This window comes from Anopheles funestus, chromosome 2RL (assembly GCF_943734845.2).
Source record: "Anopheles funestus chromosome 2RL, idAnoFuneDA-416_04, whole genome shotgun sequence".
Lineage (NCBI taxonomy): Eukaryota > Metazoa > Arthropoda > Insecta > Diptera > Culicidae > Anopheles > Anopheles funestus.
The window spans coordinates 44,592,182-44,608,449 of record NC_064598.1 but is presented as its reverse complement, the minus strand read 5'-3'; the positions used below and the strand labels follow the sequence as shown (position 1 = coordinate 44,608,449).

Here is a 16,268-nt window from a genome sequence, read left to right as displayed (position 1 = left end):
CATTGAGAGCCAAAGTTAAATTTATCGATTGGCCTCAAGAGACAGGCGTCGGGTTTACCGACGAGAAATGTACAGAATTGACCAGAGAATACGAAATCCTATAGTTTGGGATTAGGCACAGTACTGGAAGTGGAAGTGGTTTTCTAATCACTGGGTTTTTACAGAAACGTACACAACCATATGTATACTTACACTAAAGATACAGCTACAGGACTTACACATTGGGCCGAGGATTGGACAAGCAGATGCGACGACTAACATTGAATCGGGATCGTGTACTTGTTTTAAAAATATTTTTAAAGATACCCTTTCCTGGTGTAGATAAAACGATGCTTTGTACTCTTTCGTTCGATGTGAGTGTCCTGGTTTAAATTACTGATCAGGCTTTGATACGGTTCGTTTAGCATTGAAAATGCATTTGCGGCAATACACTGCTACATCTGTTGCATAGCTCTATGAATGGTGTGTAGCATCATCTATGCAATGGGCTTATTGTGCTGTGTAATGTAAAATAAATTTCAATGAGAATAAACGTTGAGGAAAGAAAAAATATTCTACAGAGCTAATGCACTCGTTTGTTCATTAACTTATTAGTCCCACAGCTATTTTTCTTCTTGCATTATTTTCCATTTCCATAAACGGATGAACGGATCGTATACAATACACAGCACGATAAAATATAAGCTCTTTTGTTGATGGGAAATATGTTATGTGATTTTGCCCCATGATGTGTTATGCATAAGATCTGGAACGTGCTTTGTTTCCTTTAGTTCCATTGTGATTGTTGTCGTGCATAAAACTATAATTAACAGATCGATTTTTATGATTCGATACGATCGTTTGCCTTCCAACATTTAACTGATTTGTGGCATATTGTGCAAACGATTTTTATTCTGACCATTTCCAGTAACCATGGAATTCGCATTTATTCCACTCAGCAAAGGCAGATCAAATGCAGAACAATAAAGAAATGGGATTTTTTTCTCCTTTCGCTATCATCAATGGTAGGGCAGCAGGCGTCAGTCCTACGGAATGATTGACGTTTTGGTTTAAATTTTAATTCCAAAATCCCAAACAAATGGTAACCCAATCTCCGTTCCGGTACTGCCCTCGGTAGGCAATCGTGCAATGTTATTTTGTTTGCTTTTGTGTCGATTTTTATGCATTATGCAGACAGACAATTAAAATGCGCACCCAATGTCTCAATTTTGATCCCGCTTATGGCGACTTTACGGTTGTTTATGTTTTACCATAAATTGTTGCAATTTATGGTACCGGCCGCGTTCCGTGCTGTCCATACCAACGCAACGGCAAAAACCACACGAACATAATCGAGTCCGTGTTGCCCGGTGGACCACAATCGATAATTTTAAATTTATGCTAGGCATGTTTCGCTTAAAGCGAGAATCACTTGTGTACACCCCGGCCGATGTTTTCTCCTGCCCCATTGTACCCGCGTTCGATTCCCCTTCGCTGCAAACCTCGAAGAGACTAGCAGATGAGACGAGCTTTGACAGAAACGTCACCGGGCCACTAAATGAGGATAGCTTCAGTAGGCGGTACGATGGGTTCTATAACGGGCCCCGAAGGTTCGTGTCAGTGCCAGAAGACAATTATCGGTTTTCCGGACTTTATTATTCACTTGAGAAACATTCGCTTCCACACGCCGTTTGGTTTCGATCAACCGTTTGCGGCATTGTTGCCCCACTCAATGGCTGGGCGTTAACATGCTCGAATGTTAAATGGGCGGTTTCCGCCGGCGTTTGGTTCGGTCGTGTTCTTTGTGCAAAGATAGGCACAGGGAGATGGAATAAATTTTGGCGCACCACAACATGTCCGCACGGAGACAACGAACCGCCCCATCCGCACCGTTGCTCGCAGCTGTACTTGTTCATTCTAACGTATCGATCGAGTGGCTTGTTTGTGACGTTCTATGTTAACACCAACACCTGACTAGTGAACAGTTGCTGCAGATAATCATTGTGTGTGAGTGTTTTTTTTTTACTTATTTCTCCTTGTGTACAGTTCCAAATTTGCAAACAATTTTCGCTTTCATCTTTCCAACGGAACGAAGTCACGTTTCTACCAAGTTTAAATTATGCAAATAGTGCTACCAAACCAATCCAGTAGCCATCCGAAAAGTGCATCAAACGGACGGATTAGATTTTTATCCCTTTTTTTTTTTTGGCTTCTATTATTTGCTTTCTATCGGACTAACACACTCCAAAAACCGAATGGATTTACTCGCGGGGATTTAATACCTGCCACTCGATGCACGTGCGAAATGGCACGGTGGCAAAACAAACAGTGGTTTCGGAAAAATATGTGCACTTAATTGGAAAAGCGGATGTACCATTTTATAGGCGAAAAATTACAGTTGAAAAATAAAACAAACCCGATTGCGCTTTCGGTTCAGCGCGTAAAACGGTTTTGGCGTGCCATAGCGGCATTGATACCAGGATTCATCCTAGATGTGTGTATTTTCACTAATCTAATCGCTGCACATACGCACAGCACGAATGCGATTCGTGTGTATGTGTGTGTTTTCATACGCGTTGGTTGAAGTTTTATCTATCGCGTATAGAATGATGTGCGCTCAATGGAGACGCCTGGTTGAAATTGTTGATGGAGGCGCCTGGTAGCTGAAGCTTTAATCGGATCTATGTACGTTCAAGTTCTAATCTTGTCAATAACTGGGGATTTTTTTTGAGGATGCGTAAAACATAAAAATAGCAATTAAAAATTTTATTTTACATTCGTAAATTGGAGTTTATTTGTATATTTTTTTTGAAGAATGGAATTACTTCGCAAATCATTTACTACCATGAAATTGGATTTATGAATGATACACAATGGAATGTATAAATGAATAGTGCACACATGAATCATTCAAAACACGTAACACCAATATCAATTGGATATTGTTTTATAACACAATAATTTGTTCAAAAGCACTAAACCACACAAAACAAACTTCCTATCCTTTCCTTTCCTCTCGATTTGATAAAGGGATTTTTTGTCGAGCTTTTTCATTCCTTGGAAAAAGGTGCAAATAAAGCAGAAAAGGAGCACAGGAACAAGGATGTTAAAATGCTACAGAACCCAAAACTAACATCAAAAGACGATAGACCACTGAAAGGTACCGAAAACCACAGCACACATGAAATGAGGCAAATGAAAGCCTATTTCCTATTTTTAGTTCTATTCTCATACCATGTAGCAACAGAGAAGAAAAAATACGTTTGAACAAAGGTTGTTAGTTGTGTGTTTTTTGTTCCAACAACATTAGTTTTTTTTTGCGTATAAACAACAACCAACAGGTATTACGATAGTTTTCGTAGAGAAGTTGTAAGCAAACCTTTTTGTATTGGTTGTCACAAATGCACTTGTTGTGTTTTATGTTTCTTAGTGACATTCATTGAATCTATAAAAGGAATTCCATGTGTAGTAACACATTGAAGAAGCACACATGTACTGTAAGTCGTAGGTTTTTAACTAAACAACCGATAAAGTGTTATGTTGTACTTCGTGCCAATTCATGCGCTTCAAGAACACATCTTCAATTTACTTAAAAAAGGGACATAATAAATGTGTTTAACATTTAAACGTTATTCCAATAAGCATAAAATACTTTGCAAAATTTGAACACCACGATCACAAAAAGCAACATTTATGTGTGTATACACCGTTTGGCGAAAGTAGCGACAGATACATCTTTACCTCGGCTTCAATTTGGTTTCCCAATTTTCCGCTTTGGTTGAGCTCTCTGGGCAATGACGCTGGAAAATACGCTTCTACTTTTCACCAAATTACAATTTCACCCATCTTCGGCATATTTTTCCTCGTTGATTTCCAATTTCTGGCTGTTTGATAATAAGAAGATGAGGTGTGCGAACGTATTGCCTAACGGTTGGTGGTAAGATTAAACGACACAATTTTGGTGTTCCCTGCCCTATCACTAAGCACGACAAATGCGCTAAGATGCTACAAAAGTTCGCTTGAAAGATGTACTTCCACTTTTGGGGTGGTTGCTTGCATTGCTCTAACGCAAACGGTGTCTAAGCAGCGGTTTGACGGTCCGATTGAGCATGAATGGATCCAAGCCGACGAGGTAGCAGCCCGAGCAACCCGAGTAGAAAGTGAGTGATCTGACTGATCGGCATCGAGTGACGCGTATCAAAGACGTACACGAGCCCACTGATCTGGAAAACATCGTGGGAAATTGACTTTCACCTTATCCACGACTCCCGTTTCCGCCGCATCCGTAACAACGCAGTCGAGGCGTTTGAGTGGACGCTAGAATTGAATTAAATTCTCTCAGCTTTCGCAGACGCTTCGCAAACGAAATCGAACGCGCCTGGCCCTTATGGTAGAACGGAATATTTCCGTACGGATGGATACGACGGATCGTGACGATGGAGGCGACAGTCCCTCCGGAGGCTGTCGACCGGAAAATGACTGCGGTAAAATTTGATGAAGGACCAGCCTGGTGGAATGCCGGTGCGCTTCCGTCGAATGTCATCGATGTCGTGGGCGGGAAATTGCGGAGATTTCGGAGCACACACAAAAAAAAAAACAACAAAATCACCTTCCTCCCCACAGTGCGTCACTGAAAACCAAGAGTTACCATGACCTGATAGAACTGAGGGAAAGGAGGAACGAAAGCAGAGAGCACAACTGTCAGTATGCGAGTTTGATAAAACCACCAAATGTTTGGTATTGTAGGTGAACCATAACGAGTTTTGATTGATTTTCGCACGCTAGCTGCGTTGGTGAACGAGTTTACGATGTCATTTAATTAAGCACTGGGAACTTTGGCATACCGCTTCATAACCATTTGCGTGCCAACAAAATGCTACCGATAAGGAAATTATTTGAACCAAAAAAAAACAACGTAAAATGTTAATGCGCGTTTAAAACTGCGTGGAGATTTTTATATGTATAAAAAAAGATAAAAATTACGTTGCTAATTTTTAACGTGTAAAATTGTAAAAGAAGTTTTTTGTGATGAAAATTAACTGCAAGGTTTTATAATGTTACTTTAACACAGAAAGTAGAAATACGATATAGCTAAAGGACGAAATAAATGTACCACGTTTAGTTGTTTAGTTTAAATATTCTACATAATTTGCAAATTTCTTTGTAGTTTAAGTACATTTGAAAAAAAACCGTGCTTTAAATATTTTTTTCAATTTTGTTTTTCATTATTTTAATCGTAATAAAGGCTTAACGAATATCATTAACGTTCAATTGCATAAATTTTATGACATCTACAGAGATATCGTTTAAATTAATGTCCAAATTAAATATTAATTTCGGGATGTTCAAGTTAAAGAATGTTTTCAGCAGTATGCTAAACTGTCGAATAGAAAAAGCGATAATATTTTCCTCGTGAGGAAGTGAATGGATGAGAGAAACTGTGAGCAGAGTGTTCCTAAACCAAAAATAAAATAGCATTATGCATTTAAAAAGAAACAGAAATAGAGAAAATTTGAAGAATAACACTTTAACTTGAGCGGGTTGTTGAGATGGTAGCGGCACCAGTCCCACACGAAGGCAACGGGAATCAAATCCCATCCGAACCGTTCCCCTCGTAGCAAGAACTCAGTTTTCTGCTCCGAGTAAATAAAGGCAAGGAAAGCAAGTAACAGCAAACCAAAATCTCTTCAGATGGTAGCGACACGAAGAGAAAGATGAACTTCATGGAGAATTTTCATTCTCCATTTCGCTCTCGAAAGTAATGAAGTCTAAGAGCTCAACCATAGTTATATGACTAACCGTAAAAAAATAAATTAGTAAAATTAAAAAATATTATCAATAACAAAAACCTGAATAATGATAATAATAAACCTAAAACATATGAACCTTGATTATAAGATTTCTGAAAAGATGCTGTTTAGAACGATTATTTTGCCTGTAAGGAAAAAAATTGTTCATAAACTATTTATTTTAAAAAAAAATAAATAAAATAAAGCACAAATCTTGAAACACCCTCCATGTCGGTAGTTTATTTAATCTTCATGCTGTATAGTAGTAGAAAAGTGTGTTCTCATTTGAATGAAGCAAAGATTCTATCCTCGAGATTATTTTCCTCGAATGCTTACAATCTCAAAACCTCCTTCTCGAATTTTGCTATGCGAATTCAAAGGAAGCTTTACTAAAGATATGTAAAATAAATAATAATCGCACTACCGCATCAAGATTTTGCTCTGTTGAGGCAGTAACCGGAAAAAATGCAAACAACTCTGGCACACTAGCTACATTGGCCTGTTTTACTTCTTTGTCAAACATTCAAGAGATTCGATCCAGCTAGAATTGGATAAGAAAAATCGTCGTTCTATTTTTCTACAGCAAAGAATTCTGGTTAAAAACATAAATGGAATTCGGTACTGTAGAGACGATTGTTGTACAGTTGTTCGAACGCTGTTGGAGAACACAAAGGAACCCGGCACATCGAAATACGGCTCCACATGCAACGATATTATCAATCAGCTCAGTATTCGCTATTTGCTACCCGTAACCACCTGAAGGATCAAACCCCACGTTTGGAAGACGTTGCCATTACATCGCATCGGTACAGGTAGGCTACCGTAGCGACATCCAAAAACCCTTTGAAAATGGGACAATCTTCTCTACAGCAACAAAACACATGTTGGACGGGCATTGGAGTACAAGAAAGCAAAACAACCGTATGCATACACAAACACACACACACACTTATATCGCCACACACCACGTCCACACACGTACACACGGGTATGATAACATCCATGCACGAGAAGTTCTGTCGCTCTGGTCGGAACAAATGTTTCTAGTTACGTTTCAGCATGCCAACCCCGAGCTTCTGTTTATGGTAGAAAAGCAAAAAAATAAAAAATAAAACAAATGGACCGAATCCTACATTGACACCGCACACGCTTCCGAACAGCGTTTGTTTTGTACGGGGGAAAAAACGGACCGAAAGAAAGGAACCAACAAGAAAAAAAAGCGTGAATTCCGTGCCAGGAACGTATTCGTTTGCGATGGCACCCAAAATAGGAGGAAAAGTTGCAAATGTTCAGGAATAAAATACATATAAACACCGCTCTGCCGGTTCACCATTTTCCAGACCCCGAGCATCCACGATTTAACTTCAATTCCGATGTCGGTTGACGAGCGAGCAGAAGCAAAAACGGAAAACATGTAATGCTATAAACGAGTTTTTTGGCTGTCGGAATATTTTGGGCGATCCTTTTTTTTTTGCTTTTTTTGGGATCAAGGTGCAAGCGATGCATGCAGTACGTTGCCGACCCATCTTGGCGGAGGAACTGGGAGACTGGGTTTAGTTATTCCGATTTCAGTTCCCGTACCTCCACCGGTACCATCATCCCTGTTCGTGGCCTCCCATAAAGACTTCCCATGTAGCGGGGACAAAGATGGGCCAAAATATTCAAGCTACTATCAAATACAGTTTTGTGATTCGATTCGACGATGCACGAGAGAGAATTTCAGTCCTCGTGAAGGAAGCGATTTTGGGGACGTTGGTAAGCTGAAGGCGGTGCCAATGCTTTTCAAACGAATTGTGTTGTGGCATGCATGCACGCCAGTGTTAAATTTGGATGCCATCGTCGATCGGTTCGCTTTTCCCGGTCTTGGGGGTTTTTCCTAGCGCCACAAAAAGGAACCGGCCGAAGAAGGTTAAGAGATTCATGATAGCTTCTTTTTCGAGAGCTTTTCGCCCATTGTCTGGATAGTGAATTTGGCGAACCGAACTATGCAGGGAAAATGGGATAGTAAGGTCAGGTCTTGCCACCTTAAACTGTTTTAGCCTGATGTCTCACCAAAATCCGATCCCGTTTCCGATACGAATGGTTACAATAAAATATTACTTAAACTGAACGATATGCTTATGCATTTTCGCAACCAACAACGAAATGACATTCCAGTCGCAAAATAGGGGTGCGGAAAAGGGGACACGAAACGTAACGAAATGGAATAAGCAATTTAATGCAAACATATTGTTTTGAGAGTATTGCAATTTGTACGGTTTCAAATAAATTGATTCGAGAGTTTGTTTAACCCTTTTTCGAGGACGCAAGGCAAGAATGTAAAAGGATTATTGGTCTGGATTTCATTGGCGTAATCGAATGGAGCTTTTGGTTTTTCTAACTAGCATTATACACGGAATTCGTGATTGGTTTTGTTAATATAACCAAATATTGGGTGTAGAAATAATTTTGTTTCTTTAAATATGTCTCAGCCGTTGTCGCTATCAAATATTCCATCATTTTTATTCAAAGGATGGTCCATTAGAAACTAAAATTTTCCCAACTTTCTGACAACTACAACTACTATCTACAGGAGGGAAAAGGGGAAGGGATCACAGGGTGATTCTGTTCTCTTTGGTGAAGACGAACAGAATCCGCGCTTACTCGTAGTCCTTCTGCGCCAGGATGTCGCGCATCGAGTGGGTTTTTTCCTGATGCCCGAACAGCTGATAGAAGTATAGGTCTTTTCACATCAAATTCATGACGTGACCAGAGGATGTGATCAATGTCATGAAACCCGTTGTTACAACTACAAACCTTGAAGTCGGACATGTCTATACGTTGAAGGTGCGCATTCATCGCATAACGATTCAACATAAATCTGGACATCACACGAATGAATGCGCGCTCTACCGAAATTTCATGGAACAGGTGCGCCAGGATACTTGTGGCGAGATAGAATACACATGCTCTATTAACGATCCTTGCATAGCTGCTGTGAAGTGCGAAGAAACACGTGGGGGAAGAACGATCTCTCAAGAAAGTTTCTCTCGGAGGCACCTCGTTTTGCCAAGAGATCTCATTTCCGGGAATACTTGTTATTCTCTTGTTGAAGAGCTCATGGTATACTAAATTTTGCAATTGAAGTAATCGGAACTCTTTATAGCCTCAAAAGATCTCAGTGCTTCAACAGCACTTAGACAGTCTGCCAAAATAGAATACTGATCTGGAGGAATCCCGCCTATCAATAATATTGCATAAAAGATAGCAGCCAGCTCGTCTACATAAATTGAGGATGGTTGTCTAAGCTTGTGGAAAGCTTCGAATGTGTGTGTTAAACACACCGAAGTCCGTGCCTTCGCACACTTTTACATTACATCGGCCTTTTCTTCCGAGAATTAAATCCAAAGTATGATACATAAAATATGATATTCCTGCGAAATGCTGTAAATTTACTTTGAGACCCAGTAATGTATAAATATTGTGATAAATCATTCTCAAAATTTTCCAAAAAATTTGTAACTTCACAAAACCCAAAAAGATGCCAGTAAATAAAGTAATCACTAACCTGTTTTCCGGTAGATGAGATTTGCTCGCTGCACATGCCGTGTTATGGCCTCGATACTCGCCTCGTCCGAGCCCATCTTCTGGAAGAAGGTATGGTCCGCCTGCAGATACAACATACAAGTGCTCTTCCGATCGTACAGCGAGTTGGCAAACGATTTTTGTTCCTTCTGTTGCTGCTGTTGCTGCAGCAGCTGCTGCTGATGATGGTGATGGTGATCGTGCAGATCGTTCCGCACGTTCAGATTAATATTCCCATTCACCATCACATCCGGATGATCGGCAACCGGAATATTCTTGCGCGTCGATCCATTCTTCGTAATTATCTCGACGTAGTGATCCTTGTTGTGGTTCGTACCGGTCATATTGGTCGTGCGCGTCCACGGGAACTGTTCCGCACCACCACCACCACCCCCAATGCCGCTCACCATACCACCGCCCGTAATGATGGTACTACCGCTGCCGTGCGGATTGTAGATGTTGTACAGAAAGTGGTTCTTACGATTGTTTACTGCCGGTGCGGTAGTTCGTACCGTCGGTGCATCGATTCCCGTTCCACCAATAATGCCACGATTGACCGTTCGGTTGATGGTGGTACGGGTCGGGGGTAGTGCACCGGTACCAGCCGTTGCTACGGTACTGCCGTCGTTCGTCGCCTTCCCGTGACTGCGCACTATCGTGTAGTCATTGTTATAGGGTACTTCTAGATCTAGTGGCAGCGATGGGTTTCTACTCTCCTGTATCTGCAATAGTGTGGCACAGAGAGTGGTAAAGAGAGACAAGACAACAACCAATTAGTGCCCGCTTGCTTCAACAACCTTAATCAGCTCAATTTATAGTTATTTCCCCTTATTTCCCAGTGAGCGTAGCAACCGGTGCAGGCGAATAGTTGCGGCATCCGGTTACACAACTTCCGCCCAACAGAAGGACAAGGGCCCGCGTACTGGAGGACAGACCCCGGGTGGGGTATGGGGACGGTCTGCTGGGGTTTGCTTAGTCAGCTCTCGGGGAATTTACCCACATAAATCCATAACAATTTACCAGAGCACCAAGAAGGATGCCGAGTTCGTCCTTTGCTTTGTCCATTGTTTTGGAAGAGTGATGATTTCCAGGCATGCCAATTAATTAACGCAATTAGGAAACTGGAAGACTTGACGAGCAACAAATGCGGAGTGCAAAAAAAAAGAATATACGTACGAACAAATTTTACAAAAGGGCCACATAACTACATCCATGCTGCTAGTGGTCCGTACCATGCTGAACCGACATAGAACTGAGCTCAAAAGCTGTAGGATTTGTGAGTAGACAAAACGAGCAAGCAAGAAATGCAAATCTACTAGGAGTTGGAAAGCACACAGCAGAACCAAACGCTGTTAATACATTGTGTAAGGTGCGTGTTAAGAATGAGTTTTTCTTTTCCCACTGGACTCACAAGTTATTTGCTTTTTTTTGTTATCGGAACAAACCCCTATTGAGATCTGACCAGGCAGCAAAGAATTTTCATTGTTTTTAAAATCCCTTTTAAAAGGCAGCAAGAGCTTCCGGGAGTTGGGTGCTTTTGTGAGAATCGAATGGACTCAAAACAAAATGTAGAACCCACTTGAATCAGATTACGAAGGAAAGTACACAAAAAACTCACACAAATGGATAGTTTGTGAAGTGGAGTGGTGCTTGCTACTTATTGATCAGTCCAGAGGCACTCACTAATGTGGCCATTAAGTGGCACAGATAGTCTCAAACAGTACTGCTACAATGGCGAAAAAGGGGTTTTCGATTGGTTCTTGCCAATGTAGCTCCTCAATGTTTCTTTCTGTGGGAGTTTTGCTTGGTGAGGCTTGGCCCAAGATGAAGGAAAAGAACACACACACACACTAATAAGAGACTGAACAAACCGATTCCTTCAGTTCGCCATTGTCGCCTTCCTTGGAGTAATGCAATCTGGTCGATGAAGTAGAAACTGTCTGTGCCACTCAGCAAATAGCTTCGGGGGTCTTGCGTTCCCGATGGAGAGAATTGAGCCATTGAAATGTAAATACGGTCCTCACTTCCGGTATGAAATCTTCATGCGTTTCACCCGCCATCGTGTTTCGCTTTACCGCATCATCCCTGTTCCTTCGGTCCGATCTTGGGGAGAAGCACATGCAAGAGGTTGGAACTTCTCGATCGAATAAAAATAGTACGAAACTGTGTTTCATCACCTTGCTCCAAATACAGCAGAAGCAGTCCGCAAGGACCAGGAAATGGTGATGCTTCGTTGTGTACCGTCGGCAGGCGCCTGTCGCACTGTGTCGTCTGGTACTGAATCCGATTTGACATTCATTTCGTTTCCCTTTCGGGACCATTTTCTGCTGGCCCTTTTGCGGAACGGAAACGAGAACAGCGGGGAAGGGACCAAATCGTTTCGTACGGTTCGATCATTCTAAATTCACCGGACGGATGCACACTCATACAAAGATGCTCACATAAATGGGGGGGGGGGGGGGGGAAGGGGGGTTTTAGGGGTCGAACACGTACACAGCATCGGGAAGAAATGTCCACCAAACCCGTCCCAGATGCCTGTGGAGTGAAGCGAGTGTTGCACAAAGAGATGCCACAAAAAAAAGAGACGGGAGACACGAAAGCCGGGTACAAAAACCCGGAACTCACAAACGCCGCCGAAGCGTAAGCTTTGTAAATAACTAAAAGGCTAAAAGCTTTCCGGTTGCTTTCCGGGGGCGACCTTTTAACGCTATCCACCCAAAACCCGCCCAGACCCGGGCGCGATGACGGTGAACGATTTTCGTCCGCGGCTACACCATTTTATGATCAACCTGGCTGGGACACACGGTGGAAAAAGGGGTGGAAAGCAAGGAAAGCGCTGTTAGTCTACAACTTGATTGGAGTGCACCGGAATGGGACTCAGATCTTTCGCTTCGCTACGGCCCCTTACGTGTGCTGCCATGGGAAAGCAAGACCACACATCTTGGTACACCAGGAATTCTTCGCAAAGCTTCACCGAAAACGGCAGTGCCGTGAATGATGCCATGAACACGTACCTTAAACCCATCGCACGGATATGGCACCGAAGCGGTAAAAGGCATTTTCTTTTACGAAAAGCCAACATTTAAAAAGATGGAAGCACAACAGCGTGTTTGTGTGACGACGGGTTTTTGCTCCAGAGGTAAGACAGGCCGGGCCACACATTCGACTTTAAAACCCCATGCATCCGGTGCAGCACATTCCGCTTCCCGTGACCAGGGCCAACCACAAAGGACTCTCGCCTGGCAAAGAGAGGGAGAGAGAGTTCTGCACGAACGCAATCGTTTTGAAAATCGTTCGATATCCGTTCGCCGTTTACGTACGTCGTACCACCTTCCGGCGACACATAACTCTTCCAACGTTTCATGGCAAGGAACATCATTGGGTTACAATTTCCTTCGCCACAGCAATGAAGACCGAACGCGTCATTGTAGCGATGCAAAACTTCAAACGAAATCGAAATCAACTCCGGGGCGCACAGGATGTTTGCATGTATTTGAAGTAGTCGTGTCCTCGAGCGAAGGATGCTCATACGTTCAACGGACCGGCATGACGATGGTTCAACAAAGGAGGAAATCTTCTATTGATCAAGAAAACTGGGATTTGCTGAACCTGGTAGGAAAAACTGAAAGCAATGTGATTGTACCGTGCATCAGTGCCTGGCCAAACCGTCGCTCTAATCGCCAGATCAAAGGACAACAATTGCAATGGAGTGGAGACGATGAATAAAATCGTTATATGCTGCTCACAAATTGGTACGCTAGATAGGAGTTGAGCGACGATAGTAAGAGAACTTACTTAGGTCATTTAAAATTCCACTCGAGCATTTCATTCTAATTTTCTTAATTTACGAGGAGACTTTCGCTAACAAAAAAAAAAAAAAAACTAAAAGAAAATCGATTTTCTCATACCTGATGGTCCCAAGAATGATCAAACTTGCAAATCGATGGACCGACCAAAAAAAGTTACAGCCCAAAAGAGAACTCTCATTCCCATGCTATAACGAATATCTCAAGGCTTTATTCATAAAATAACATTTTTCTCACCGATACCCAGAAGATCATGATAATCTGTGAACTGATTGACTAGAAATTTATCAAAAATTCATTTTCACTCTCGATATTCGTTTGAAGAATTAAGTTCGTTTGGTTTTATTTTTAAAATAGTGCAACATTTTAAGTAAAAAAATTATGATTTTTATTTCTACCAGTTTGTCATAAATATTAATTTTGAAGATTCGAGGAACTCATTTGAATTTTATTGATTTCTTTCTGTTCCGAGAAATGTTTTACGCCAATGAGTTAATGTAACGAAATTATTTTTTTATCAAATCTGGCGTTTCACAGCGCTCCGAAAATTAAATATTACAATATCGACAACTTTTGTGTTTTTTGGTAATATTTTTTCTTTGTTCCTTGAATCTACACACTTTCTGCTAAAACTAATATCAAGAAAATGTTTTAATTGTTCTTCCAAGGCAGGAAAAAATCATGCTTCTCCAACTTTTAATATCTCCAACTATGATATCTCTAAACGAGGGATATTTTCGGAGTATTTTAAAAAAAAGTTCGTACAGAAGATTCCCCAACGAAAATGCTCTGATTTCGTCCATCATTTGATCCATTTACTTTATTTCGAACAAATTAAGTTAGTTCATATTTCCATAATCAGCCGTGAAGGTGTAAACAATTCCAATAGCCACACTGTACGGACTGACACAAATAGTTACGTTACGGTAAAGCTTCGAACGCTCTAGGGAAATGAAGCAGCTTGTCATAACAAACCCCGTAACAAGATTTACCGTAAGTCGATTTTGTGCAAGCAAATTGTGGTTTAGTCGAAGCTTTACACGTTCCTTCCTTCGATGGTTCGGTTCAGGACAGGAGCATACCGTTTCGTTTTCCGTTTTCCACTCGCAAAACTATTCGCAAAATCCGCTCAATATCGGTAATGAACGTCCTTTCCATTAGATTATCGATGCAAATAATTGACCGACTTGGTTCACACTTTTGCCTGCACTGAAGGCAAACGCAGAGCCGAGGGACTACCGACAATCGGTGGGGAAAAGTTGACAACTTGCAGTGAAACTATTTTCCCTTCTTTCCAGTGTTTTGTTTTTTTTTCTTACACAAAATTTGTCAACCAGGTCATCGGCACGTTCACACTGACATCGAAATTGGAAGCAAGCTGAAGTTCAAGGTCTACGAACTTCAAACCCGTTGCACAGACCACAGGAATGTCGGTATGTTCATAAATGGTATTCGTGTCATGTTTCTGTTAATCTCTCTCGGATTAGTAACATGTCGTCTCGGCTCTGTGGACGAATAGAGCAACTTCGACCGAACTGGAAGACAACCTATCTTATTCTGTGAATGATTTCAACACAGACCATGATTTAATTCTTCATCACATTCCACCACATTCTCGTTCCCGTCCCTTCTACTACAGAACGGCAACGTTTCATTATTTAATGAAATGCACCCGGCGGCACGTACCGTTAGTGCCATAGGAATTAAAGTTTTTCCGCACCGTAGGGCACGTTGACATTTATTTTGGGTGGAGGGGTGGACCGGTGGAGATGGAAAACTTTTCCGTTCATCATTCTCATTCTCTGGCGCGTTGCAAAATGGAGAAAATAAAATTAACTAATCCTCGGATATCTTTATTTTTAAAAACTTTGCCACCGTTTCCAAACGTCCGGAGGTATAATGACGCACCAGCTCGTTTCATACTGACGGTTCAACTTGCAAAAAACAAACTATCCAACCGACGGCAGGTGAAAATGCCGACGTATACGTTGCGCATTGAACTTTCCACCGATCCCAATCCTTTCGATGAATGATTCGATAATGTGCAAAAGTTAGTGACGACAAGTTGACGAGCAAAACATACCAGCCAGCCGGTAAGTGGAAGCTTTCATACACAGCAGCCTCTACCATGGACGATGATTGCGCAGTCGTTTTAAAAGGATCGAGTTTTTTAGTGCGTAACGTATTCGTGGAACAAGACAACCCAAGGATAATTTAACTTACCACTTCTTCCTCTTCCAGCCAGCGCCGTTTTCTGCGCATTTTCCGTGTCGCAGTTCCGGTGCGACCTCGCCCTGCTACGGCTTCACCACTATCCACCGGTTCTGTTCGGTGGCCACTCGCATCCGGATTGAATTGAATTCTAGTGCTAGACTGGTTTTTTGCTAAATTTAACATACGCACACCGGAAGTCGCACCTTGGCGCACCGGCACAGATGAACCTTCCCTGCTGCTATTTTGGCCGTCTGTCCTTAATGGTGGCCGGTGATGGCCGTGGTGGTTCTGGTGAATTTTCACATCGCTGAGTTTGTAGATCACAGTATGGACACCGTGCCGCCGCTCGAGCTCCGGTGAGTAACGGGCGGCCGGTTCGATGTAGTATTGCTCTAGGTTCGTGACAACCGTACCGTCGAATAGGTTGTCGCTGGTCAGCACACCGTGGACGTGCGAGTGTTCATCGTCTGTGAAAGAGTAAACGAGTGAAAATTAAGATAAAAAAACGATTAGCAATCGGGAAATAAAAAATCAAGGGAGCTTTCAACGTATGAATGTAGCTATTTGTTATTAGCAGACGGGACATAGGGAACATGTTTTGACAACTGTTAAATGTTTCGCAATAATCTTACTAATGCATTTCTTTGTGAGTTCTTATAGGAAAATTTTCTTTTTTTTTCATTGATACACTTTTCACAAAACAAAAATCTGCAGAAAATTACGTAGAAACCACGCAAATTAAACATCAACATTTAGAGAAAAAGCCAGTAAGTAGTAGGTATTATAACTCCAATATGATGATTTTTTCTGTTTATTCATCATTTTAATGACCAACACACATAAGACAGAAGAGAAAATCACAAACAGACAATTGGGCAGGAAAGAAGGAAATAGAAATCGCGTACGACTAATGGGG

General features: G+C 41.7%; 1 protein-coding gene across 4 annotated transcripts in view; it reads right to left on the bottom strand.

The window, feature by feature from the left end:
- Positions 1-16,268, bottom strand: part of LOC125760454 (uncharacterized) — a 168,189-nt gene that overhangs the window by 56,438 nt on the left and 95,483 nt on the right. For all 4 annotated transcript variants that reach the window (XM_049420596.1, XM_049420593.1, XM_049420595.1 and 1 more), the window contains exons 5-6: positions 15,362-15,819; positions 9,316-10,054 (exon numbers count right to left, since the gene is read on the bottom strand). In XM_049420596.1, the coding sequence (XP_049276553.1) occupies positions 9,316-10,054; positions 15,362-15,819 (1,197 nt within the window). The remainder of the gene's footprint in view (positions 1-9,315; positions 10,055-15,361; positions 15,820-16,268) is intronic.